Source organism: Drosophila kikkawai, chromosome 2R, assembly GCF_030179895.1.
Source record: "Drosophila kikkawai strain 14028-0561.14 chromosome 2R, DkikHiC1v2, whole genome shotgun sequence".
Lineage (NCBI taxonomy): Eukaryota > Metazoa > Arthropoda > Insecta > Diptera > Drosophilidae > Drosophila > Drosophila kikkawai.
Window position 1 is genome coordinate 11,190,403 of NC_091729.1, and position 23,282 is coordinate 11,213,684.

Below are 23,282 nucleotides of genomic sequence, written 5' to 3' on the forward strand. Positions count from 1 at the left end.
CGGCAACTCGGCGTAGCTATTTTTTTGATCGATGCTAGCTTTTTTTTTTATCGATGGTTTTCATATACCATATACAAGAAAACCATCGTCCGTAAAAACATCGAAAAATCGATAGTGGAAAAACGATTTTTGCCAGCACTACTCGTTAGTTTTTTTAGGACGAGTGTGACCAGGTAAAACGATCTGGTACTTTTGGTCGCTCGTTGCCAGATCGTTCTCGTGCCGCGTCTCGAAAACGTCCTAAAGTGTGTGCCCAGGCGCCGCGAAAGCGCAATTTTCGGGGCTTTGGCGTGTTCAGCGGAATAAACAGCGGTCACACCCAGACAAACAACCGGACAAGTCTCCAACAGGAAAGAGGAACTGACCAGTAAGACAATGCAAATTCAGAATTTAAAGCACTTTAATGCGCCACACCTGCGCCAGGAGGTGCTCCGGCACCTGCCCGTGGTCGACGACCCCCACAGGCCGAGTGGGCTCTTCGTGAACAGGCCGGCATTGGAGGCCCTGAAAGCGGCGTCCACCGACAGGTGCTTCTTCTTAATGATCGACGTCGTATTCCTAAAGACGGTGAGTGCTATATCCCATATCCCTGTATCCCATATCCCTTATATTCATATGAGTATGTGTATGTGGTGCGGCGGGAGGGTCGGTAGTGGCTGCAGCTGGTGGGGCTCTCTTTTCACCCGCCCACTCATTATAAAAATGGAACAAGTTTTCAACTTATATCCCGTTATTGCAGCCCGTCACCGCACACATCGTGCTCATCCTGGCCACCACGGAGGATGGCTCAATAAGAAAGGTGGTCTACACGAAAACCGTAAGTACATATCCACATAAAGCCCATTATAGCCTAATTGCCCTGTTTGTCCAGAGAGATAGACAGTTTGATGCCCGGGAGGTGCTGGAGTCCCTGCTGGTAGTCCGCGACGAGCTCCGCGGCATGGGCATCGAGGACCACCTGCTGGCCATCGTGGCGGATGAGGACCCGAACAACGCCCTCCTTGTGGAGGCGGGCTACCCCGTGCTGGTGGACCTCCACCACCTCATCAAGAGGATGGACACCGGCATGGGTCACGCCGATGTGCTCCTCCAGGCGGTCCACAAGCACGTGGTGTTCCGCCAACACAGCGAGGCCGAAAAGTTCGCCGTCATACGCGCGATGGCCGACTCGATCCCAGCCAGCGCCAGGAGGAAAACCCTCTCCGAGATCAACGCGGTGGAGCGGGTTGTGGCCCGGCGGTTCGCCGTGCTGGGCAGCCCGTTCCACCTGCGGGAGTGCAACAACGACGTGCTGGAGAGCTTGGGCCGGAAACTGGCCACAGAGGCGTCCCTCGTAATGGCGGAGGCCCTCACGGCAGAGCCCAGAATGAAGGCAAGGCTCCTGGAGGTCCACGAGCTGCTGAGGAGAGTGGTGTGCCTCCTCAGCATGCTGGAGAAGCTGGACGTGGATCTGTCGGGGTAAGTGTGTACACATTAATAAAAAAAAGTATTTTTCATTAAGGGCCCTTCTTTCAGCCTCGCGGACTAACTGGGCTTTCGGCGAATTTGGCTTTTTTCGGCGACTTTAGCCGTTTTTTACAAACGAAAACCGCGCGTGAACAATGAATAACGCCAAGAGAGGACCTCCTGGTGGACCTGGTCGCCACTGCCAAGTCCTCGCAGGAGCGGAATGACGCCGGCGCTGCTGCGGAAAAAGCCTTCGGCCCGGTCGAGGCCCGGCAGCTGTCGTTCCTCAAGGTGAAGGGGCACAAATTCCTATCAAACACAATAGCGCAGAGAACCGAGCTCCAGCAGACGGAGATCGAAGACGAGCTCGACATAGACGGGGCCCTGGCTCTGCGCCACGAGCAGCAGGAGGAGCCCGCGGAGGATGAGCCCGTGAAGGCCGAGCAGCAGGATCCCGCGATCGACTACCTGGAGGCGGAAATAATGGCCGAAGATGCAGCACTGCAGCTCCTGCTGGAGGAGCCTGCGCAGGTCGACCAGGACGAGGCCGAGGATCAAGGGGCGTGCAGTGCGGCTGCACCATTGCCGCCGCTCCTGGCGCCGTCGAGGCTGAGATAAATACATTTGTGTTCCACGTGCATGATGCAGTGCAACACATCAGCCGTGCTTTACCGGCACGAAAAACAGTGCAACAAGGAGATGTATCAATACGAGTGCGGTTGTGGGCGGCTGACAATGACCACCAAACAGGTGGCAGGCCACCAACGCACTTGTACCCTAGGGCACAGCAAGCGCGTCAAGCAGTAGGTAAGTCAGCATACATACGTACATCCCAATATGTATTTAAAAGAGTTATTGTTGCAGAAACCTGTCCTCGATCACAGCCAGCCAGCAGAGCAGTAAGGCGGTTCTGCTGTGCATAGTTAGAACATAGCGTTGAAGGCACTAACTCAACTGGGAGCCTGCAAAGCCCCCCGCACCTTCGACCGCAACATCACCAGGGTACGAGCCCACAGCTGCACAGTGTGTGCGACAACAGTACCCGGATAATAGAATCGCAATGGACTCCCGACTGCTGCCAGCTGGCCTTTGGCACCGTTGATAGTATAGTAGGTTAATTGTTTTAAACGTTGATTATTTTAGTATAGATAAAACGATAAAAAAGCCAACAAATTTATAAAAAGTCTTCAATAGGTTAGTTATTTTAAACATTTTAGAAAACATACAATTATTCCTACCTTTTAATACATGTATATTCTATATAGTCAACTATTTCTGATGCCATTTCCTGGTTTTTATAGGATAGCCTACAGCAATCATTCGTAAAAAGTTGTCTGGAACAATTGTTTATATTATACCATTCCTATGTCATATTCAAATAAATGTATATTTCATTATTTAATTAATTGTACAATTTCCCTTAAGACTAAACGACTGGCTTTTTGGGCAGGGAGCCGAACGCAGAGATGCCGGTTCCCATAGTGCCCGTGACTGTCGTGGTCAGGGCCGGTAGAAGACGGAGCCGGCTAGACAGGTTTTCTAAGAGCTGGTGTTATTACTGCTTCTTGGCCTCCTCCTCAACCTTCCTGGCCAGGGCTGTGGCCTGCTCCACCTTGTCCATGTCCTTGCGATCCTTCTGCCGCTTCACCATCTCCGTTTTCTGGACCGCCGCCAAGGCCTCGTAGTAGGACTCCTCGAGAGTCGAGTTTATATTTAAAATCAATCAAATTCCACCGAATTTTTAGATATCCAAACGCCCCCCTTGTTTCTTTTTTGAAATTTTATTTCACACTCCTCGAATACAAAAATCAGTAATTATGCATGTAGCTATCCACCAATGAACAGGGAGGCGGGCTTAGGGCTTGGCCTGCTGCTTCGACTGCTTCTCCTTCTTGGCGACCTCAGCCTCCGCCTGCAGTTTGTTGTACTTCTCGATCAGCTTCTCCACGTCGGGCTTCTCGAGCACGCTGTAGACTGTAGCATTGTCCACGCGCTGCAGCGTGGCCATCTCCACCTTTTCAGGCGTCAGCTTGGTGGTATCTAGGGTCATGCAGAGCACTTTGACCGCCAGGTCCTTGGCGTCCTCGAGTGTCAGTTTCACGTTCTCTTTGTCGGCCAGCTCCTGCTTCAGCATTGAGATGGCGGCCCCGAAGTTGTTTCCGATACAAGTGGCCTTCCAGCCGCCGTAGTTGCCGCTGGGATCTGACTGGTACAACTGGTACCCGTACTTGTTATCCCAGCCCATGTAGAGCAGGGAAACGCCGAAGGGGCGCTTGCCTCCGTACTGGGTATACGCCTGCTTGATGTCGCACAGGTGCGAGACCAGCTGTTCGCAGGGGATCACCTCGCCGTAGCTGAACTGGTAGCGCTGGGCGATCAGGCGCAGCTCGGCGGTCAACACATTGGCATCGGACGTAATGCCGGCCACAGAGCAGACCATGTTCCTGTGGGCAAAGGATTCTCATCAGTATTAAGTATTAGTTTATGTGAATTTAAAGGAGCCTTCGAAGTCTCAGATCTCGTAGTTCCTCCTTTTCCCCTACTTTTATGCCGGGAATACCGACTCCCACCAACTCACTCATTCAGGCGGTAGATCTTCTCCGAGGGAATGGCGCTGTCCAGCAGTTTGTTTGTGCTGCGGCATTCGGCGGCGAGGAGGATGCCGTCCTCGGCCAGGATGCCCAGGCAAGTGCCGGCGTGCGAAATGGCTTCCATGGCGTACTCTACCTGGTAGAGGCGGCCCTCCGGCGAGAAGATCGTGGTGCGGGAATCATAGCGGCGCGCCTGGAAAATGGCACACAGGTACAGGTTAGCGCACTTGTCCACTTCACAGACACGGGATATGGCGGTTCGTCGGTATGTACTTACCATCTTTTTCAAGTATATAAATTTACAAGTTTGTTTGGCAAATCGAACAGAAATTACTTGTCATTCAGTGTAGCCGAGTGTGCCCAGCGCTCCGTCAGCTAATAACGCTATAGTGTCGAAAATGGCACACATTTCCGACTTGTCTTCGAACGGTCACACTTGTTTCCGGCGGGAAGTGAGTTTTCCATGTTTTCTCACGCCAATTGTACTTTTCGGTTGTTAAAATATAACGGGGCTATGCCTGCCCACTCGGCGGAGCCTGTTCTGCAATGTTTTCTGAGATGAAAGTCGGAAAATCGTTAAAAAACGGAATAGAGAACCGGTCTCAACGGTGCTGCCAGACTGTCCGTCCGATTTCCAATTAGAAAATGTAGTGTTTTTTATTCTAGTATAAAATGCTACTTATGGTATTTCTACCGACTTCAACGACGGTCACACCATTTGTGTAATTGTGTTGGAGGACGCGCGAATTGTTCAACTTGGTCGTCGTTGCCATTCGAAAATATGGGAGACCTACTCAGCGTATGTACAATTGGCCTCTCCGTGTTGAATATTGACCGCATATAACACCGCTCCGCTTGCAGAACTCCGAGTTCTTCAAGAAGCTGGGCGTGGACAGCTCCAATCAGTGGATCCTCTACGATGAGCAGATGGAAAAGTTCTTCAAGTACCTGTCCGAGAACATAACAGACGTGAATATCCTTACAGAGCGAGAGGTTCTCGAGCGCGCAGAGATGCAGCAGCGGGGAGAGTGGCTGGACGCATCTGAACGGGAGCAAAGGCTCATGCAGATCGAGTCGGAGAGCCCGGGACTCCTGAACTATAGTCAGCAGGATGTAGACGCCCTGACCTCGGAGATCGAAGCTGTCGAGGAGGCATCGAGGGAGTACGCCACGCTATTGGAGGACATGCTGTAAGGGGTTATTTTTTTTTGATAACTTTCACCATAACCCCTGGATCTCCACATTTTCTTCCAGCAACAACGAGCACTCGATAAACAATCATCTTACCGAACTGGAGTGCGCCACCTCTGAGCTTCAAACCAAGGAGAAGGAACTGATCGCTGAGTGCCAGTCCCAAGCCAAGCAATTGGAGGAGCTGCAGCGTGAGAATTGCAGGCTGAGCACTGAGGCCAAAAAGGCCTTCACCTCCCAGCAGATGCCCCCCGTCTTTATGCACCAGCTGCCACTGGAGCAGTATTTAAGCAAGTGTGACTCGTTCATGCAGTTCTTCACTCTGTATGTCAAGGAGAACTTCAAGATACAGGATTATGATGAGTTCCAGAGCGCTGAGGCAGATCTGCTGCAGGAAAAGAACAAACTGGAGAATTTGCAACGCGGGTATGCAGAGCAGAGTATTTCTGGGCCATAAAGAACGTACTTAGTCCTATATTTCCATTGCAGCATCCAGTATTATGCACTGTCCTACATCAAGAAGAGGGCAAAGGCCAAGGCCACACAGGCCCTTAGTGATCAGCTGGATCTGAAGCAGATTCACTGCCTTAGCCTGGCGGAAATGGGGCGCGAGTTGCACGACCTGCAGCTGCACAATGAGAACCAGCTGAGCATACACGACACCCTCTTCAGTGATATCACAAACCACATACAGCAGCATACACAGCGGCGCATAGAGCTCGTGCTCTTCGAGAATACTAAACTGAAGCTGGAACGGGCGTTGCGGCGACACGAGAGCGACAAAAAGCTAACCAAAATCATATCGGATGCCCTGTCCAATGCCGAGTTGCTGTGGATCGCCATTCAGCTGGACTGCGACAAGACACGCAACTGCTTGGACCCCTCGGAGGAGCTGCGGAGTCAGGCACATGCTACGTTTCAGCGGGTTCAAACAATGCGCTCCATTAATGCCAGCCACCAGGGTCTCAGTTCTCAGTTTGTGCAGCAGATTTCCCAACTGTTGTCGGCCCACCTTGGGCATACCGTCAAGGCTGCGGAGGCCAAGACTTGCCTCTTCGAATACGAAAAGTTTGGACGCCTGCTCTCCTATTCCTTCCAGAGCATGCTCAACAAGAAGTCCTGTGTCACAGCCCAGGATCAGCTCGCCGAACTGTGAGTTTGAAGTCCTCTGAAATTGGTATCTCTCCCCAATTTAAATATTTATTTAATTGAATTTGCAGCAAGCGCCTGGAACAGACCCTCCAACCGTTTGTCTACGATTCGCCGATTGAAAAGCCACTGTTGGAGAATGTTCGGTATCTAAATCGCATTTTCAAAGTCAGCCAGCAGCATAGTCGCCTGGAAGAGGCAGTGCGATCGCTGCGCACTGATTTCCAGGAAAACGTTGTGGCCCGTATGGTATGTGCGGTTAAATTTAAAATGGAATGTCATTACTACATTTTCCGCTTTAGGACAGGGATAAACTTTGGCGCTATAGCGTGCTTCTATGGATCTGGTTCCTCACTGAGCCGCAACGCGTGATGTATGCCATTGAGGAGGTGAAGAAGGTCGCCGCTGCTGTGGGCCGTCCTGGTGGCCGCCTGCAGCGCAAATAATTTAGTCGAATCTGGTCAGTAAATAAATTGTACATGAATAAGAGTTTAAAATTAAAAAAAAATATGTATTTTTGTAGTAATAAATATTTAATTATGAACATACTTATGCAATAAGAGACTTAATGGGGACTAAACATGTAAACCACACAATTTTTGTACATTTTGTTTTTGGTTTAAGATCAAACTAAGCAACTTTTATCATCAGCATAAAATTTTCTTCTATTTGAACCTAAATATGGGTAATAAAAATAAGTATTGTTATTTTTTAAAAGGGTGGTAAGTCTAATGAAATTTGCTAAAAATATAATTTTTTTTATTGGTTTTTTTATGTTAAAATAGAAGATAAACGTATAATAAACTTAAATAATTATTGGTTATTAATTTCCAACACAAATTACGAGCTCTATCGTGTTCATAGCAGGGAAACTCAAAGCTCGAGGCGCTGCAGCATATATTTCATAAGTCTGCCATTTTTTAAAATATTGTTTATAACACATTTATTTTATTATCTCCGATTCCCCTTTTAACAATCTCAAAAGTTTCACGATGATTGCTTGACTATTTCCTACAACAAAAAATTCATGAAAAATTCATAACATTTTACAAGTACATATGTATATTCTCCCTGAAAAGCCTGCCCAAAAAAGAAGTTTGTATACTATACATAAAGGCTTATAATATTTTCCCCTTGTTCTTTTATATGTTTTTCAAATCACTCTCTTTAGCCTGCTTTTTCTAATGACATTGGGTATAAATGTAAATTTACCTAAAAGGGTTTCTAGCTACCCTTAAACGCCTAACATGTCGCGAGGAGATGCTGGATTTGCTTAAGCAATTTAAAATTAAGACGCTGACTTTAAGACTGCCCCCAAACAGACACATTAATTGCTGCCAGCACGCGACGTCGTTTCCAAGCGATTGCCATTCAAATTCGTCCGAGGAGCAACAAGTGAGGCCGTGAAACCTTGCTCGCCTAACCTAGAGAATCACTTTCCTTCGCCCAGACGAAGCCAGTTGGCCAGCAAATAGCCGGCCTCTTATTGGCTGCAGTGGCTCGGGTCTTGTGCCGAGTTGTGCCGAGCCCGAGTCCTGGCATATATAAAAGGACCAACGGTACTGGCCGTGGCCTCAGTCGATTAACGCGCTTCAAGTTGGCTTTCTTTCATAATTTTTCGGTAATACAATTAAAAATAGTGAAGTGTTTGTGTCCTTAAAACTTTAAAAAGTATAAAAAGTGCTTAAATACAATTATGTACAGTTAAATGTTAAAGATGCGCCGAAGGAAAGGGAACAGCGGGACACTCAAGTTTCAAGTGGATAATGATTCGCGCCTCATTACTCGTTATTGCGATTTGAATTAATTTCAAATTTCTATGTAGCCTAAGTTCTTGGAAAACCAAGAGTTGTGCGATAAATTCAACTTCGAAGCGGATTTTCGGGTCAAAGCAACTGAAATTAAATCAGTGAAGAGTCTGGGCTATATAACCAGAATTCATATTGAATAACTGTTGGCACAATTACTGAATAAATTTGCCTAAATTATTTAATATGCTTTAAAGAGCATAAGACGTTAAATTTTTATCCAAAAGAATTATATCATAAAGGTTTTTTTTAAGTTTATAAGTGGATTGTGTTGTGTTTTTGTTCTAAGAACGTTTTATAAGAAATAATTAATTCAAGCCTCATTTGATTTAATTGAAAATCCCCCTTAGTTGAAAGCCCTTTGAAATGCACCTACTCCGGGTCATTATCCATTTCTACTTTCTGATGACGACGGATTCCTTCAGTGCCCATCCCAATCCCAAGCGTAATGAGATCAGCTGGGATGAAGCCAACAAGGATCTTAGTCTGGATACCACAACTTCAATAATGGGATTTAACAGCAATGATTCCTTTGCTGAGGTAAGGACTTTCGAGAGAAGCAGGGACGCGAAATCCCATCAGCTGGCTAGGTTCAACGAAATGGGTGAAATTGGCCAGATGCGTGTCTACAACGTGGGAGTGCTGATGGCTTCTCATTTGGGTAAGTGCGTGGTCGGTGGTGCAGTTTGTTCGAGATCTGACGACCTCGCTATTATCTGCAGATTCACCCTTCGACCTAGAGCGTTGTGGACCAGCCGTGGACTTGGCATTGGACCAGATTAACAAGGTTTTCCTTCGGCCTCACAATATAACGCTGCTGAAGAAGAAGGCAAGGTAGGAATTCCTTAAGGAAATTTTTAAACGAACATGATTTCGGTAGAACTTCCCTATTCACTTTTAATTTATTTGCCTTTCTTAGCTACCCATCCTGCTCTGGAGCCAGGGCTCCCGGACTGGCGGCAGACATGCACTTCCAGGACGACGTAATCGCCTTCATCGGACCCGCTTGCGCTTTTGCCCTTGAGCCGGTGGCACGTTTGGCCGCTTACTGGAACACGCCTATTATTACCGGCATGGGAGATCAGGTGAGGACACTGGCTTGGATCCGGTTAGGGGACTCTCGGGGATGGGGTTCTGCAGTCGCGTGTCGAGCGGCGCAGCACGCCGCTTTCAATTATGTGACCTCTGAGTCTGTAAAATGCGGAAACTTAATCTTAAGCCTAATCCAGAACCCACCAGGCTTAACATCGCCCACTGTCACTGCCTCCTCCACGCACAGCCAGAGGCAATCACATTTAGTCGCCTTAATTGTCGTGGTCGTACTCTTGACATTGCCAATTAAATGGCGTACCGCTTGCCTTTTAATTTGCATTTAAGTTCGCCGTGTTATTGATAACAAATGACATTTCCCCTACTGCTACTGCTGCTGCTGCCAGCCGCCTTCCTCGGAGAGTGAGCTAACGGTGACTTCTGGAATCCTGGGACGGATACACAAGTGGAAGAATGAAAATACGGTAAGTTTAGGGGTGTGACAAAAATAAGAATTAAATCTTTACCTTCACTATTGGTGTATTTCTCACTGTGTGGCTTGAACCATTCCTGGCTTGAGCAACGGGCTACTAGCCCTCTCGTTACTCTTACTCCTTGCAGGGGATGTTCAAGGACAAGTCCAAGTACCCCACCCTCACCCGGATGTCCTATTGCCAGTGCCGTCTCATCCTCGTCTTTGCCAGTGTCTTCCGGCAGTTCAACTGGCGGCATGTGGCGCTTCTGGTGGACAGGTCGGAGCTATTCTCGTGGACGGTGGGCAAGAACCTAGAGTATGGACTGCGCCAGGAGGGGCTGCTGAGCTTTGTGCGCGAACTGAATGGAAATGAGGAGGAGATCTATGAGAACTATCTTAAGGATGCGAGCATGTATGCTAGAGGTAAGTAAGGAGTGCTATTCTATGTATAACACAACAAGATTAGCTGTTAGAATGCCTTGTTTTATTCAAGAAATGTATATTTGAATTACCATTATCTTTTCCTTTCCATTCCAGTTGTTATCCTGTCAGTCCGCGGTGTTCTAGTGCGTAAATTTATGCTGGCAGCCCACAGCCTGGGCATGACCAATGGCGAGTGGGTCTTTCTGGACGTGGAGATCTTCCAGAGCGACTACTGGGGCGACAAGGGCTGGGAAATGAAGGACGAGCACGATGCCAAGGCCCGCAAGGCGTACGAGGCTCTGCTGAGAGTGAGTCTCCTGCAGCCAACCAGTCCCAAGTTTCAGGACTTTGCGGACAACGTTCGCGAGAATGCACTCTACGATTACAACTACACCTTTGGCGAGGGCGAGGAGGTCAACTTCTTTATTGGAGCCTTCTACGACGGTGTCTACCTGTTGGGTATGGCCTTGAACGAAACCCTTACCGAGGACGGTGACATTCGAGATGGCGTTAATATTACTAGAAGAATGTGGAATCGCACCTTCGAGGGCATCACCGGTCATGTACGCATCGATGACAATGGCGACCGTGATGCGGATTACTCCATTCTGGATCTAGATCCAATTAATGGCAAATTCTCTGTAGTAGCCCACTATTCCGGATTGCACAAGTGAGTGGAAATGAGGAAATAATATAATAATATGATATAAATATACGCATATACTTAAAGAGAATACGCTGCTGTCCAGGGCAAAAAGATCCATTGGCCAGGAGGACGTGAGGAGCCACCGCCGGATGTGCCACCATGCGGCTTTCTGGGCAACGCCCCGGATTGTCATGGGAATGGTTAGAGACCTTAATTATGAATGAACTCTTTAATTATTTTTGATTTTGGCAGAATCCACCATTATGTACTCCCTCTTTGGCCTGGCGCTGTTCTTGGGCCTTGTTTTTCTGGTTATTTGTCTGCTCCAAAAGTGAGTTAAAAATATAAAAAATATAATGATAAAAAATATTATATTACTTTGCAATTTTTAGACAAATGAAGCTGAGCAAGGAACTAAACAACATGTCCTGGCGGGTGCGACCCGACGATGTTCTGATCGAGATGGGCGGCATGTTCGGCTCGAAAGGCGGCCTGCAGCGCCTGGACGTGGAGAACATCTCGCTGCAGCAGTTTGGCATCCACTCGGGCCGCGCCTCAATAGCCAGCTTCACCTCGCTGCCACCGCAGGTGTACACAACCATCGGGCAGTTTAAGGGCGAGCGTGTGGCCATCAAGAAGGTGAACGTTAAGAAGGTGGAGCTGACGCCGCAGCTGCTTTGGGAGATCAAGCAGGCTCGGGATGTGAGCCACGAAAACACGGTACGTTTTGTGGGAGCCTGCATCGATCTGCCCCGCCCCACGGTGCTCATCCTCACCGAATACTGCTCGAGGGGCAGCCTGAAGGATGTGCTGGAGAATGAGGCCATCGAGCTGGACTGGAATTTTCGCATGTCCCTTATCCACGACATTGTCAAGGGCATGAACTATCTGCACAACAGCGATGTGGCTGCTCACGGCAAGCTGCGATCCTGCAACTGCCTCATTGACGGGCGCTTCGTGCTCAAGATCTCGGACTTTGGACTGAGCACGCTGACCACGCCTTCGGACTTTGTGCGGGATCAGAACTACTACCTCAGTAAGTTTATTTGAAGTATAAAGCTTAACTTTAGCTAAAAACAATTTACATTTGTTTTAGAGCTGCTGTGGATTGCTCCAGAGCTGCTGCCGCTGACCTCTATCCCTGGCTGCTGTCCAGCCACGCAGCGCGGCGATGTCTACTCCTTTGGCATAATTCTGGAGGAGATCGTCAACCGTGGTGGTCCGTACCAGGAGGCTCGTCAGCAGATGGACGTGCACACGATTCTCCACAAGGTGAGGCAGTGCAACGGCTTTAGGCCGCTTATCCGAGAGCGTGAGTGTCCGCCTGATCTGCTGGAATTGATGGAGAAGTGCTGGGCGGACAACCAGGAGGAGCGGCCCACCTTTTCAACTATACGGAGCAACATTCGCACAATAATGAAGTGAGTCTCGTTCTACCGAAATAATAAAATTCACAAATTATTATTTATACTCAGAGGCTTCTGTGAGAACCTAATGGACGACTTACTGAACCGAATGGAGCAGTATGCCAACAATCTGGAGAGTCTCGTTGAGGAGAAGACGCGGCAGTTGAGCCTGGAGAAGCAGCGCACCGAGGAGCTGCTCTACCAGATCCTGCCGCGCCCTGTGGCCCAACAGCTGATGGCCGGCGATCTCGTCGAGCCAGAGGAGTTTAGTAGCGTGACCATCTACTTCAGCGATATCGTTGGCTTCACGGAGCTCTGTGCTCGCAGCAGTCCCATGGATGTGGTGAACTTTCTCAACGATCTGTACAGCACCTTCGACCGGATCATTGGGTTCTATGATGTGTACAAGGTGGAGACCATTGGCGATGCCTATTTGGTTGTTTCCGGACTCCCAGAGCCCAATGGGGATAAGCACGCCCGCGAGATTGCACTGATGGCACTGGACATCCTCCAAGCAGTCAGCTCCTTCAACCTGCGCCATAAGCCGGAGTACAAAATCCAGATTCGGATTGGTATGCACTCGGGTTCCGTTTGCGCGGGAGTTGTGGGCAAGAAGATGCCGCATTACTGTCTCTTTGGGGACACGGTAAATACGGCCTCGAGGATGGAGAGTACTGGTCAACCAGGCAAGATCCACGTTTCCTCTGCCACCAAGATTATCCTGGACAAGTTTGGCACATTCCAAATGGAGCAACGCGGCGACGTGGAGCTCAAGGGCAAGGGGACGGTCACCACGTACTGGCTGAACAGCTCCACCGAGGGTGAGGTCCGGCCGCCCACACCGCAGATCCTTACCACCGACGAGGTGCCCTTCCCACTGTTGTTTGCCGGCATGGGAAAGTAACGAAGCTAGACCGCATTAAAGTCGATCTCCTACCAATCAGTATTATACAAATTGTCTCAGCTGAATATTTTATACAATATCTTATGGATTTCAATAAATATTTGCTTTTACTGTTTTGAAAAATGACTAGTTCTCAGCAGGAAATCAACGGCAATGTCTCGATCATGATAGAATTATACTATGGTCTCGATAAGGCAACATTACTGCGTTGCAAACTTCTGACTGAAATTATAATACCCTGCAAGGGTATAAAAACTTACCAGCGTACACCCAAATTACACATAATAAACACCTAAAATAGATCCAAAATAAACCAAAAGAATACCCAACAAAATTAAAATAAACTCAAAATGGAAATTTTAAATTCTATGCACCTGAAATAAACCTAAAATATACACCCAATATACAAGTTATTTGATATCAGAAATCCTTGGTAATGAAGGTTCCATCGTTACTTTTATCTTACTTTCTTAAGCGGTGTCCTTCAGTCCCTTAAATGCTTTTAATAAGCTCCACTTGTTAAGAGCTTTTGAGAAAAGCGAATAACCAGGACGAGAGCTTTACTGCTTTCAGGAACCTGGATGAAAAGGCGGCAGGTTTTCCATTTCCGTAGCCATCAGCTGTTCGAGCTGAAAGCGCTTTTCCGAAGGGGGAGGAAATCTGTATTTGCGCATAAACGTGGAAAAAGGAATAGGCACAAAAACAAAGTAGTGAAAATACAAAGTTTTTTTTGAGTCCTCAGTCCTGTGACAGGAGGAAGTTAAGTCATAGAATGAGCATCCATTCGAAGCCTGAGGATCTGGAGGTCAAAGCGAATGTCTTGGTCAATGGAAACGATACGGAATTCCTCTGCTAGCCATGTAGATGCAGTGTAGATACCCGGAAGAAGATACAGATACAGATACACACACCGCTAGAAGAGCACTCCGCTGCACAATCCGTCGCCATGAAGGTGTTCCGGCTGCGTCTGGTGAAGGTCGTCCTGCTGGGTTTCCTGCTGGCCAACCTGATCTTCTTCTACTACACCTGGAACACGCTGCTCTGGCGTCGCATTAGCAGAGCCCTCTCCGGTGAGTCGGCCGCCGCGGAGGAGCCGGAGCCCCCGAAAGCGGCCAAGCTGTCGCCGAAGGACAAGCTGCGCAATGCCAACAAGCACATCCGGAAGTCCATCACAATCGTGTTCTACGGCCACTACAATTTCGAGCAGGATCTGCGGGCGAGCATCGATAGTATCTTGGATGTGATACCCAACATGCCCATTCTAGTGCTCCAGGAAGGCGGATCAGACTACGCTTATCCGCCGGTTGGTTACGAGCGGAATTTGACCGCCGGAGAGGAGCACACCGTGATGTTCCAGAGCCTGGCCTTCGACGTGCGACGCACGCGGCAGGAACTGAATCCGCTGGCCGCCATCCGCACCAAGTATGCCCTCCTCATGCCGGACAGTGTGCGCCTGAGTAGCAAGAACCTGTTGCAAAAGATCCTGCGCGAGATTAACTCCCTGGGATTGCCAGGACAACCGAAGGAGCAACGTCCTCCCGTTCCGCCGGAGGAGATGGTGCGCCGCATGGTGCTGGTGCCATTTGCAGGCAACCTCAAGTCCTTCAGCAGCTGCGTCAGAATGACCATGGATCTGCCCAATTGGACGCTGGAACTGGTGGCCACCAACGACAGTCGGCGGTGTGATTTAGTGAGTAAACTGTGAATCTCAAATCTCAATATTCCGGAATTCCTGAATCCATGTTTCATTACCCCAACAGTTCCTTCAGAAGCACGCCATCCTGCTAGATGTGGCCGCTCTGGGCTCCATGCCCGAGCCCTTCACTCTGCCCTTTCCGGAGATGCTCTATATGCAGGCCAAGATTGCCAATCTGTCGGTGAGTATGCCCCCCAGTTGCTCCCATAGTCCGATTTTGATATTCTTTCCCTTAGACCACGGTGTTCCCCCAAGCGTTTCAAGAGGGAAGACGGCTGTTCGCCTCCTTTCACACCAAGCAGCGGAGGATGGAGTTGCGGCGCCGGCAGTTCCGGGAGATGTACAAAAAGCTACAGATCAAGCGGATCGTGCGACGGGCGTACAGGGTTCCCGGCAAGGCGCAAGCGAGAGATGTGTGGGGCCAGGGTCATGGCCTGGTACTAGATGGCCAGTTCTCCTCCTCCAATACCTCGCTGCCCCTGATCACCGACATCGATCTGTTCGGCTGCGAACGGACCACCAAGTCCTGCATCGGAACTGTGTACGGCGGAAGGCCGTTTTACTCTTACCTGGACAAACACACCCCACCTTGCTGTCTGGACAAGCTGCGGACAACGTTTAACCACGTTCTGGAGGAGTTCGAGAACGTGGGCATCCGCTACTGGCTGGACAATCGGGCGCTCCAGAGCGCCATTGAGACGAATCACCTATCGCCGGACGCCTACGATATTGACATTAGCTTCAATGTTCAGGACCTAGAGAGATCCAATGCGATGAAAAAGTCACAGAGCAAGCCGTATGTGGATAACGAGGGCTTCTACTGGATCAAGGCCACTGATGGCCACTACTTTCGCGTGCAGTTCTCCAAGCCCAACCAGGTGGGCGTCAATCTGCTGCCCTACGAGATCAGTGGAACGGAGGCTCGGGCCAATGGGTTCTTTGGCTGGAAGGCGACTACCTTCTCGGCCGATTTTCTGCATCCCATGTCCACGGTTCTGTTTTTGGGCAAGAGCGTCATGTGCCCGAACAATGTTCTCGAATATCTGGAGGCAAAGCACATCAGAGTCAAGTCAGCTGATCTGGATGCGGAGGAGGAATAAGCTGGACTGGACTAGAACCAAAGGCTATATAACGAATAAGATGCGTAACGCCATAACTTTTCACAAATAATTTTAGATCATTCAAACTAGTTCTGTTTTTAGATCTATTTGTATGCCCGTTATGCATCTTATTCATTATTCAGTCTTTACTCTAACGATGCATAAACCTGTAAAGAAACCGTGAAAAGCTGAAAATTAGATGTATTGTTTCCGATAATCTATTACCAGATTATTATCTGTGTTGATATCCGAAAGTGTTTTAATCCAATCAAAGCCCAAAGAAGACTATCTTCGGGCCTTTGTGATTGAAGATCTCTCAGTCCAGCAATTGTTTTGTTCAACGCCAGACCTTAAGACGGATTTGACTACTGTTTAATTAAATTTGTATTTGATTTTCCTAGCGCAGATATATAATATTATACAATTTTGTGATCTTTTACATTGCTTCTAAGTTCCTTAAGTTGGTTGACCTCAACCGCACGTTGATAGCAAATTTTTTTAGATTTATAGGAGCATAACATTAACATAAGACGGATGAACTACGATTCTTTTAGAACCAGCAGATCTATATGTGTAAAATATAATACATACAATCAGACTCGAGTGTTTTATCTGCGGGGCTTATCAAAATATATATGGAACTCGTGAGTTATTTAGCTGCGAACAGTGGTGGCTGCATCGGGCACCACACTTCCCTCGGGCAGCTCCCGGACCAGGGACAGCAGCTTCTCCAGCTTTCCTATCTGCAGGGTGGTTTGGTCAAGATACAGCTGCTTCTTGGGCGGCTTGACCATCATTCGGAGGTTAGGCGACAGCTTCAGGGAAGTGGTAACACCTCTGCGAGTATTAATAATGATTGATTACAGTTTGTTCCTTACAAAACATAAAGGAACTTACTTTTCATCGCCTACCACTATAAAGGCAAGCTTCTCGTTAAAGGCCAGCCGGGTGAGTTTGTTCTTCCGCTTGGGCACCACAGCCTGGATGCAAATTGCCTTGTATTTGTTTACATTCAGATCGAAAACATGCACCTTGCCCTCGGTGGTAACAGCGGCGAAAACGGTGCTCGAGTAAGGGGCCCACTTCACATCGCCAACGGCAGAGCCCAGGTCGAAGATGAAGAGCGGATCGGCGCGCATGTCTTCCCAGACTTTAACTCGCCAATCGCCGCCGCAGGACACGAAGATGTTGGAGTTGAAGCGATTGAAATCAATGCGATAAACAGACATGTTGTGGGCATTATAGGTCATTAGATACTTGGAGCTGAAGGCCGTGCTGCACTTGTAAATGTAGCCACACTCGGTGCCCACCAGGAAGACCTTGGGATAAAGATAAATATTAATATTATTATGAAAAGATAGATTATGGGATGAGTACACGCACCTTGTTGTCCACGGGATGGAAAACCATGCAAGAGCCCCCACTCTTCAGGCTAACCTTGGTGCCATCCGGTCCGTCCACTAGTCCGTTCTCCCGGTACAGCGTAATAATGGTGGTAACCCAGAGCTTGTTTTGCATGAGGATCCAGTTGAAGACCCGGCCATCAGAGGAGACTGAGAAGAAGTTGACTTCGCCGTCGCTCATGTCCTTTCCCCATTTGATCTGCCACACGCACTCGCCGTGCTTGCAATTGACGCCCTTGGACACGTAAAGCGGCTCCTTGCAGTCCTCCCGCAGGTTATACACGGCCACCTTGCCGTCGTACAGCCCAATCACCGCCAGAAAAGGATACGCTGGATGGATGTCGCAGCACATTACGCCGCTGTCGGTTTGGACTAGAGATAATGATAAGGAATTAATATGTAGCTACATAAGCGGATCTGAAACCCACTGATATAGTCCGGAAATGAAGGATTCTTGACGGTGAAGAGACACAAATAACCCTCGTTGGTTTGCTTCATGAAATCATCTAAGGTTGAATTAGGGATTAGGCTTAAATTATTTTTAAATAAAAGCTTTACTCACGTGACCCAAAGCAGACTGCAAACAAATCGTAATAACTGGGATTAAAAAGGATATCGGTGACGTTCATCTTCTTGGTCTTATCATACTGAAACTTCCACAGAGGCAGAAGGTTGCCCTCGCCCTCCCGATACTCATCTGCTGGATCCTCCCAGTAGCGATAGTCATGAGCAATATCATCATAGATGTTCTGGTTGATCATTCGCTCGAGGATCTGCCAGCACTTGAGATACTTCTTGTTCAGCTGCTCGGCGATGGCGGACTTGTCCTTGAACTTCTTTTCGCGTCTACCACGCTTACGCTCATCCTTCTTGCCGCCCTCCTTCTGCTGCTCCGCAAAGTTCTCAAGGTAGGAATCGTAGATGACCCATTGCAGCACATTAGCTCCGAACTGGGAGCGGGGCGGGGGAATCGTTTGGGTGTCCACGCTCTGGAAAAAGTGATTATAGCGGCACAATCATGAAATTAAAATTAGCTGGAAAATTACTTGCATATCTACGGGAGTTATGCATCTTATTATTCTATTATCTGTGTACATACCCTCTTCGGGTTGGTATAGGTAAGAGCAGCCCGTTCGCAGTAGTTGAACTGATTAATTAGCTTCCGTTTCTTAGATGAAGCACCTGGTGCGCGCTGAGCCCCAGCAGCGTCTTCGTCGCGGGCTTCGCCGCCGTCACCTTCGCCTTCGCCCTCATCGCCCTCGGTACCCTTACCCTCCTCATCATCTTCTTCCTCGACCTCCTCTTCGTCTGGGGCTGCATCCTTACCACTTGATGAATACATTTTATTTTTATAATAAGATTCAAGGTTGCTGCCAGCTTGTACTATGTCTTACCCGCGGTCATCTTCGTCCTCCTCGTCCTCTCCCTCCTCACCCTCTCCGGCCTCTGGTTCACGCTGCTCCACCACCGTGTAGTTGGGCATGGGCAGCGGGTAGGCTATCTCGTCCGACTCCTCGATCTGGCGGCGCGCCTCCTCCGAGTCCACGTGCAGTGAATTGCCGGTGAAGGCTATCAGAGTGACGGTGTTGCCCGGCTGCGGAGCCGGGACAAACTCCCCCTCCTTAAAGCTGTACACGACGAGGTTGCGGATGACATTCGTGTTGGTGGGCGTCAGCACCTTGGTGATCTCCTCGCCGAGCTCTGCCTCCGTGAGTTCAAGCTGGTCGTCCGGCTTGAGGAGCTGGCGGGACTTCATCCAGGCATCGAAGTCATCGGCATCGCCGCCACCGCCTCCGCCCCCCTCGGTCTTTGTCTTGGAGCTCCTCATCTGGGGGAATTGGATCAACAGCATGACAAACTCACTGGATTTGTGACTCATAGTGTAAGTCGGGGAGTGTGGTGCATGCAATATTCCACTGAAGGTGCCAAGAAAGAAACCAAGCTGGGAAGGGGTGTGGAAGTGCAGGCACTTACCTGGCCTTAATCCCTGGGTGCAGGGTCTAGCTGGAAGTGGGTCAGGTGAGAGAGGAATCATGATAAGGGGAAACCAAGCGGTATGCTGTTTGCGGCATGCGACTTGAAAGGAGAAACATCCGAAAATCGTATGAAAAGTATGGCTTGACCCCAAGGAGGCGTTACCTCATCGCCGTCGCTGCCGCAGTCGCTGGCTAGCTCCTCCGCAAGATCGCCCGTGGGTCCTTGAGCACTGGACACCTCTGACATGGCGTTGCTAACTAGACTTAATGTGAATTGAAATGGGAGCGATCTGTCCTACTAAGCTACAACTACGAGTTGGGTTTTAAATATTTGAAGAAACAACTACGGATTGTATGTACATGGTATTTACAGGTTGTAGATGGAGAAATATATTGATTATTTTACATTAGATACAATCAGGCACTCGTGGTATTTATAGATCCCTAGGTCACAGTGCGTTCCAAAACTCCCAGATGCGAGTTTAGAGATTTTTCTGATTTAAAAGTGAACTTATTTACAGTGCAGTTCATATGTCCTGTCTTTACAGGATCAGTGTAAAAGAAAAATAAACCTTGTTCAAGACTCATCCTTAAATTATATAAATATGATTGGACTCGAAGAAATAGGGCCTTCCTTATTAATAGGAAAAGTTAATTCTCTATATGGTCATTTCTATAAAAATGTCAAACGTGGAAATAACATTAAAACTTTTTTTTAACTATTGTTTTCAATATAGTCACATTGAGAGGTATTCCAATTGATTTAATTTTTAAGAAAACAGCATATTCTAAAACATATTTCGAAATATTCTAATGGGAAACGCGATTTTTTATTATTTTGGTGAAAAACATCATAATAAGTAAATGTTTTGTTTCGATCTCAAAATGTTTTTGCTGAGGTTTTGAAACGCACCGCCCTCACACTCTCACGCACACAGTTCTACGCAGTTGGATCAGCTAAGAGTGGCTAGTGGAGATGCAATCTAAAGGTCAAATACCGCCATGGCCTTGTTGGCTAGCTTCCACATCCTGGCCGAAAATCAGGGAACTTGGGTCACAACAAGAAGAAATACTCGAGCAAACAGAAACTCGAATTCAAAGAAGGGCTACCGGTTGCTTGGCAGGAATCCGACAAATGCGTCCGGCGAGAGTGACGAACCAAGACTGAGCCCAAGAGTCGGAAAGAACCAAGACAGCCCCGATGACGTTCGCCATGTCAGCGGGCTCTTCAGCCAGGAAATGGCGAAAAGGCGAAAAACTTTCTGGCCTGACGTCACAAAAGGATGAGGCGGAGTAAAAACAAATTGCAGACAACTCGATTAGCTAGTCCTGGAATGGGGGAAACGGGGGATAACAGCGACACCGACCCTGACTGCCTCCGAGATGGGCTCTTTCATAAATACATATTTATTTTGATGGCCATCTAAATGAATAAGGTGAGCCTAGGGTCGTATTCGTGAGTGATTTATCGACTCTTTTATTGCGTTGGGCCTGATGAGGCTTCGACACTCACCAGCCCGGCTAGAGCCAGGCCAAATAAATTGGTAGCTGTAACCAAATTGCACCGCTCCGATCGCTCTGATTTTCCGCCAGCTTCGAGCTCCGATTTTCCTTACCTGCTTGGCACGCACATGGTGGCCATTGGGTCATGCCCACCTCCACATCCTCGGGCGGATTGGGCAGGAAATTGCAAATTATGTTTCGTGACAAAGTTCCATCAAGGAAAACTGCCTGACGGAGCCAAGCTTTCAGCCAAACTTATTAAAAAGTAAGCGCAAATAAGCGCAAAAAATTTTTAAGCACAGAAATAGACATGTGCCGCAGCAAGGACCTCGCATTGGCATTACGCTGCCAGCCACCGAGGCGAAAGGATGTGTGACCAGCCAGAGTTAAGCGTTACGTGTGCAAGAGTCCGTCAAAGGAGTTGTGTAGCTTGGATAGTTACCTTCGGTTTAACCTGCTTGCCATCGCCCTTTCCCGGTTTCTGTGACATCGTTCCTGCAGCTCCTGGTCTTCCTTGCGCGTGAGTTCCTCTTGTGTCTCAGAGATCTCTCTCTAGGTATTATTTCGAGTTTTTAAATCCGTTTTCCAAGTGAAACGGTTTGTTGTTTTTTACTTGGTTCCCTGACAGTAGCCTGAAAAGTGTCTGGCCGAGTGCGTAATTCACAGAATCGAAGCACACTGAAACCTTATTTTACGTAATCGCATGGGCAAGGACCGGGAAGTGTCTTGTCTGCCATTTCGATGACTTTGTTTGTTTCAGTTTCTATAGAAATTTGGCAATCGGTTACGGCTACGCACCAGGTTACGGTTGCCATTTGCATATCGATTGGATATAGGAAACAGCATGGGCCTCCCAAAAGACTAACAAAGTTTCAGTTTGTTCGGGAGACGAGTGGGGAGTGCAATGATGTCTATATCGACTGGACTGGTGACTTTGATCCAGAGTATGTATTGTTTGTGGGGTGTAAAATAATACCTAACAGAGTTGTAGTCAAAATTAAATTAAAATTTTATTTGTATATACATTACTTATATTTATAATAATAGGATCCACTGTAATAGATCAAAATGACATTGGTCTCAATCATTATAAATATAAAAAATATATTAATGAATTTCATAAAGAATCCTTATTATAGAAACCAATTAGAGGCATCTTACTTGAATTTCTATGATATAGGAATCACCACCATTTTGCAGGATCTATAGACTTAGAATTGTGATAAGTGTTGACTGTATAGGTTTGGTGTATTGTGGCTTTAACAGTACCTAAAAAAGTATAAATCTAATCACCTCAAATCCCGTATCATTCAAAACCCGTATTTTTTGCACTTTTAAGATGGAATATCTAAAAAACCTGTAATTTTCTGAGACTCGAGTGCAGCGCATCCAAAAAATTCGGAAAGATACATATATTCCGGCTCTTGGTTCGACGTTTTTTTCAAATTTGGTCGTCCAACGTAATATAAAGTGTTCCATTATAAGACAACTGAAGAGTAGAATCATCAATTTTTCGATATTCAACATCAATATTAAATTTATAAAAAAGTTTCAGTTATTGAAAAACTAAAGACGTTTGATATAAATAAAAGTAAACAATAAAACCCCTCCCTATTTTACAAATTTGTACTCTTTTTGATTTAAATAAAATGAAATAAATAAAAGTAAACAAGCCACACAAACTATGCTGCACTAATTTCAATCAATAATAGTGGTGCGGTAAGATGCAGCGGCCGCAGGTTGTCTAAACAAAAGCGGTCCCATCAAGATCCCAGATATCATAATGCATTCATCGCCCGCGATCAGCGGTGCCCGACCGTTGCACTATGGGGTTTTTGACCACTTTTTGTGGCATTTAGTCATTTTTTAAAAGTTCTTTAATTTAGAAAAAAATAGTGGGATTGTATTAACAAAACATCGAACTATTATGCCTCATACTCAAAATGTTAATACTTAACAGCATATGTTAGCAACAGAGCTGTAAAGTCAGCTGTTGCATCCGAAAGCACGTCTGCTAAGTTTGTAATTTTTACGAAGTGATCTTTGAAATTAAACTATTCGTGTAAGACACAATTTGCAAAGGAAAAAACTAATGGACACTGATTTCACAGGTTTTAACTACATGTTACAGGTATTAATTGTTTAAATTGTGCGTGTTTATACTGACATTTTGTCATTTTATAAATGCACCTTAAGCTGAATTTTGAGAAACAAATTTAAACTTTGGGAAGAGTTTTGAAATAGAAGTTCGCATTAGTTTTCAATGCGTCCAAGTGTATGTTGTAGCGTTGTCAATTCTGAGCAAAAAGCAGTTAGTCTTATCGTGCACTTTTTCGCACTTTTGTTGCAATTTGAATTTTTCTCAGATAACCTCACTGTTTTCAGCGCCAATTTGGTAGCTGTTTGTATGGGAAAACACTGAATTCCGGTATTTTGGTTATTTTAGTTCTTAGGGAAAGCGTTGTCCGATTTTGTTCAAAATTGCTATATCGTGTTAAAATAGCAACAAATATAAGCTCCTTAAATTTCATTAATT

General features: G+C 47.2%; 6 protein-coding genes and 1 long non-coding RNA gene across 10 annotated transcripts; 4 read left to right on the plus strand and 3 right to left on the minus strand.

Annotated features, from left to right (window-relative positions):
• Positions 1-27: 27 nt before the first annotated feature.
• On the plus strand, positions 28-1,645 carry LOC108078154 (uncharacterized). 3 transcript variants are annotated; one of them, XM_017171797.2, is made up of 5 exons: positions 28-173; positions 341-567; positions 740-817; positions 872-1,458; positions 1,516-1,645. In XM_017171797.2, exons 2-5 carry the CDS (start codon positions 376-378, stop codon positions 1,526-1,528), a joined length of 870 nt encoding a protein of 289 aa, XP_017027286.1. In that variant the 5' UTR covers positions 28-173; positions 341-375; the 3' UTR covers positions 1,529-1,645. The 3 variants fall into 3 exon arrangements, with proteins under 3 accessions (XP_017027286.1, XP_041633128.1, XP_041633129.1); XM_041777194.2 differs by having other exon boundaries at positions 351-567; XM_041777195.2 differs by lacking the exon at positions 28-173 and having other exon boundaries at positions 225-367; positions 424-567.
• Positions 1,646-3,208: 1,563 nt separating this feature from the next.
• Prosalpha3 (proteasome alpha3 subunit) lies at positions 3,209-4,459 on the minus strand. Its single transcript, XM_017171798.3, has 3 exons — positions 4,315-4,459; positions 4,025-4,230; positions 3,209-3,890 (listed from the first exon to the last, which is right to left on the minus strand). The coding sequence occupies exons 1-3, from the start codon at positions 4,315-4,317 to the stop codon at positions 3,302-3,304; spliced, it is 798 nt and encodes a 265-aa protein (XP_017027287.1). The 5' UTR covers positions 4,318-4,459; the 3' UTR covers positions 3,209-3,301.
• Positions 4,460-4,696: 237 nt separating this feature from the next.
• Positions 4,697-6,925, plus strand: dgt3 (dim gamma-tubulin 3). The gene is made up of 6 exons (XM_017171502.3): positions 4,697-4,836; positions 4,899-5,227; positions 5,292-5,654; positions 5,718-6,380; positions 6,449-6,626; positions 6,680-6,925. The coding sequence occupies exons 1-6, from the start codon at positions 4,819-4,821 to the stop codon at positions 6,821-6,823; spliced, it is 1,695 nt and encodes a 564-aa protein (XP_017026991.1). The 5' UTR covers positions 4,697-4,818; the 3' UTR covers positions 6,824-6,925.
• A 1,611-nt stretch (positions 6,926-8,536) lies between these two features.
• On the plus strand, positions 8,537-13,147 carry LOC108077972 (atrial natriuretic peptide receptor 1). Its single transcript, XM_070284502.1, has 11 exons — positions 8,537-8,846; positions 8,908-9,019; positions 9,105-9,270; positions 9,622-9,699; positions 9,836-10,112; positions 10,227-10,782; positions 10,843-10,958; positions 11,011-11,089; positions 11,151-11,794; positions 11,855-12,179; positions 12,234-13,147. The coding sequence occupies exons 1-11, from the start codon at positions 8,552-8,554 to the stop codon at positions 13,066-13,068; spliced, it is 3,483 nt and encodes a 1,160-aa protein (XP_070140603.1). The 5' UTR covers positions 8,537-8,551; the 3' UTR covers positions 13,069-13,147.
• On the minus strand, positions 9,076-11,114 carry LOC138928112 (uncharacterized). Its single transcript, XR_011444580.1, has 5 exons — positions 11,028-11,114; positions 10,837-10,967; positions 10,202-10,764; positions 9,742-10,048; positions 9,076-9,663 (listed from the first exon to the last, which is right to left on the minus strand). It is a non-coding gene; the product is annotated as an uncharacterized lncRNA (long non-coding RNA).
• Positions 13,148-13,729: 582 nt separating the features above from the next.
• Positions 13,730-16,109, plus strand: LOC108078389 (ribitol 5-phosphate transferase FKRP). Its single transcript, XM_017172244.3, has 3 exons — positions 13,730-14,758; positions 14,829-14,945; positions 15,001-16,109. The coding sequence occupies exons 1-3, from the start codon at positions 14,015-14,017 to the stop codon at positions 15,862-15,864; spliced, it is 1,725 nt and encodes a 574-aa protein (XP_017027733.1). The 5' UTR covers positions 13,730-14,014; the 3' UTR covers positions 15,865-16,109.
• Positions 16,110-16,404: 295 nt separating this feature from the next.
• Positions 16,405-21,393, minus strand: LOC108078388 (dynein intermediate chain 2, ciliary). Of its 2 annotated transcripts, none has more exons than XM_017172243.3 (8): positions 21,189-21,393; positions 18,662-19,092; positions 18,367-18,595; positions 17,830-18,256; positions 17,696-17,773; positions 17,248-17,639; positions 16,762-17,183; positions 16,405-16,701 (listed from the first exon to the last, which is right to left on the minus strand). In XM_017172243.3, the coding sequence occupies exons 1-8, from the start codon at positions 21,234-21,236 to the stop codon at positions 16,518-16,520; spliced, it is 2,211 nt and encodes a 736-aa protein (XP_017027732.1). In that variant the 5' UTR covers positions 21,237-21,393; the 3' UTR covers positions 16,405-16,517. The 2 variants fall into 2 exon arrangements, with proteins under 2 accessions (XP_017027732.1, XP_017027731.1); XM_017172242.3 differs by having other exon boundaries at positions 18,662-19,095.
• Positions 21,394-23,282: the final 1,889 nt, after the last annotated feature.

Coding starts and splice junctions, on each gene's coding strand:
- LOC108078389 (XM_017172244.3), top strand. CDS start 14,015: ATGAAGGTGTTCCGGCTGCGTCTGGTGAAGGTCGTCCTGCTGGGTTTC. Junction 14,759..14,828: donor ACAGTCGGCGGTGTGATTTA/GTGAGTAAACTG, acceptor TTACCCCAACAG/TTCCTTCAGAAGCACGCCAT. Junction 14,946..15,000: donor CCAAGATTGCCAATCTGTCG/GTGAGTATGCCC, acceptor TCTTTCCCTTAG/ACCACGGTGTTCCCCCAAGC.
- Prosalpha3 (XM_017171798.3), bottom strand. Junction 3,891..4,024: donor AAGATCTACCGCCTGAATGA/GTGAGTTGGTGG, acceptor CTTTGCCCACAG/GAACATGGTCTGCTCTGTGG.
- LOC108078388 (XM_017172242.3), bottom strand. CDS start 21,236: ATGTCACAGAAACCGGGAAAGGGCGATGGCAAGCAGGTTAAACCGAAG. Junction 17,774..17,829: donor TGCAGTCTGCTTTGGGTCAC/GTGAGTAAAGCT, acceptor ATTCAACCTTAG/ATGATTTCATGAAGCAAACC. Junction 17,640..17,695: donor TTCATTTCCGGACTATATCA/GTGGGTTTCAGA, acceptor CATTATCTCTAG/TCCAAACCGACAGCGGCGTA.
- dgt3 (XM_017171502.3), top strand. Junction 5,655..5,717: donor CTGGAGAATTTGCAACGCGG/GTATGCAGAGCA, acceptor TTTCCATTGCAG/CATCCAGTATTATGCACTGT. Junction 6,627..6,679: donor AAAACGTTGTGGCCCGTATG/GTATGTGCGGTT, acceptor TTTCCGCTTTAG/GACAGGGATAAACTTTGGCG.
- LOC108078154 (XM_017171797.2), top strand. CDS start 376: ATGCAAATTCAGAATTTAAAGCACTTTAATGCGCCACACCTGCGCCAG. Junction 568..739: donor ACGTCGTATTCCTAAAGACG/GTGAGTGCTATA, acceptor CCGTTATTGCAG/CCCGTCACCGCACACATCGT. Junction 818..871: donor AGGTGGTCTACACGAAAACC/GTAAGTACATAT, acceptor CTGTTTGTCCAG/AGAGATAGACAGTTTGATGC.
- LOC108077972 (XM_070284502.1), top strand. CDS start 8,552: ATGCACCTACTCCGGGTCATTATCCATTTCTACTTTCTGATGACGACG. Junction 10,783..10,842: donor CACTATTCCGGATTGCACAA/GTGAGTGGAAAT, acceptor ATATACTTAAAG/AGAATACGCTGCTGTCCAGG. Junction 12,180..12,233: donor AACATTCGCACAATAATGAA/GTGAGTCTCGTT, acceptor ATTTATACTCAG/AGGCTTCTGTGAGAACCTAA.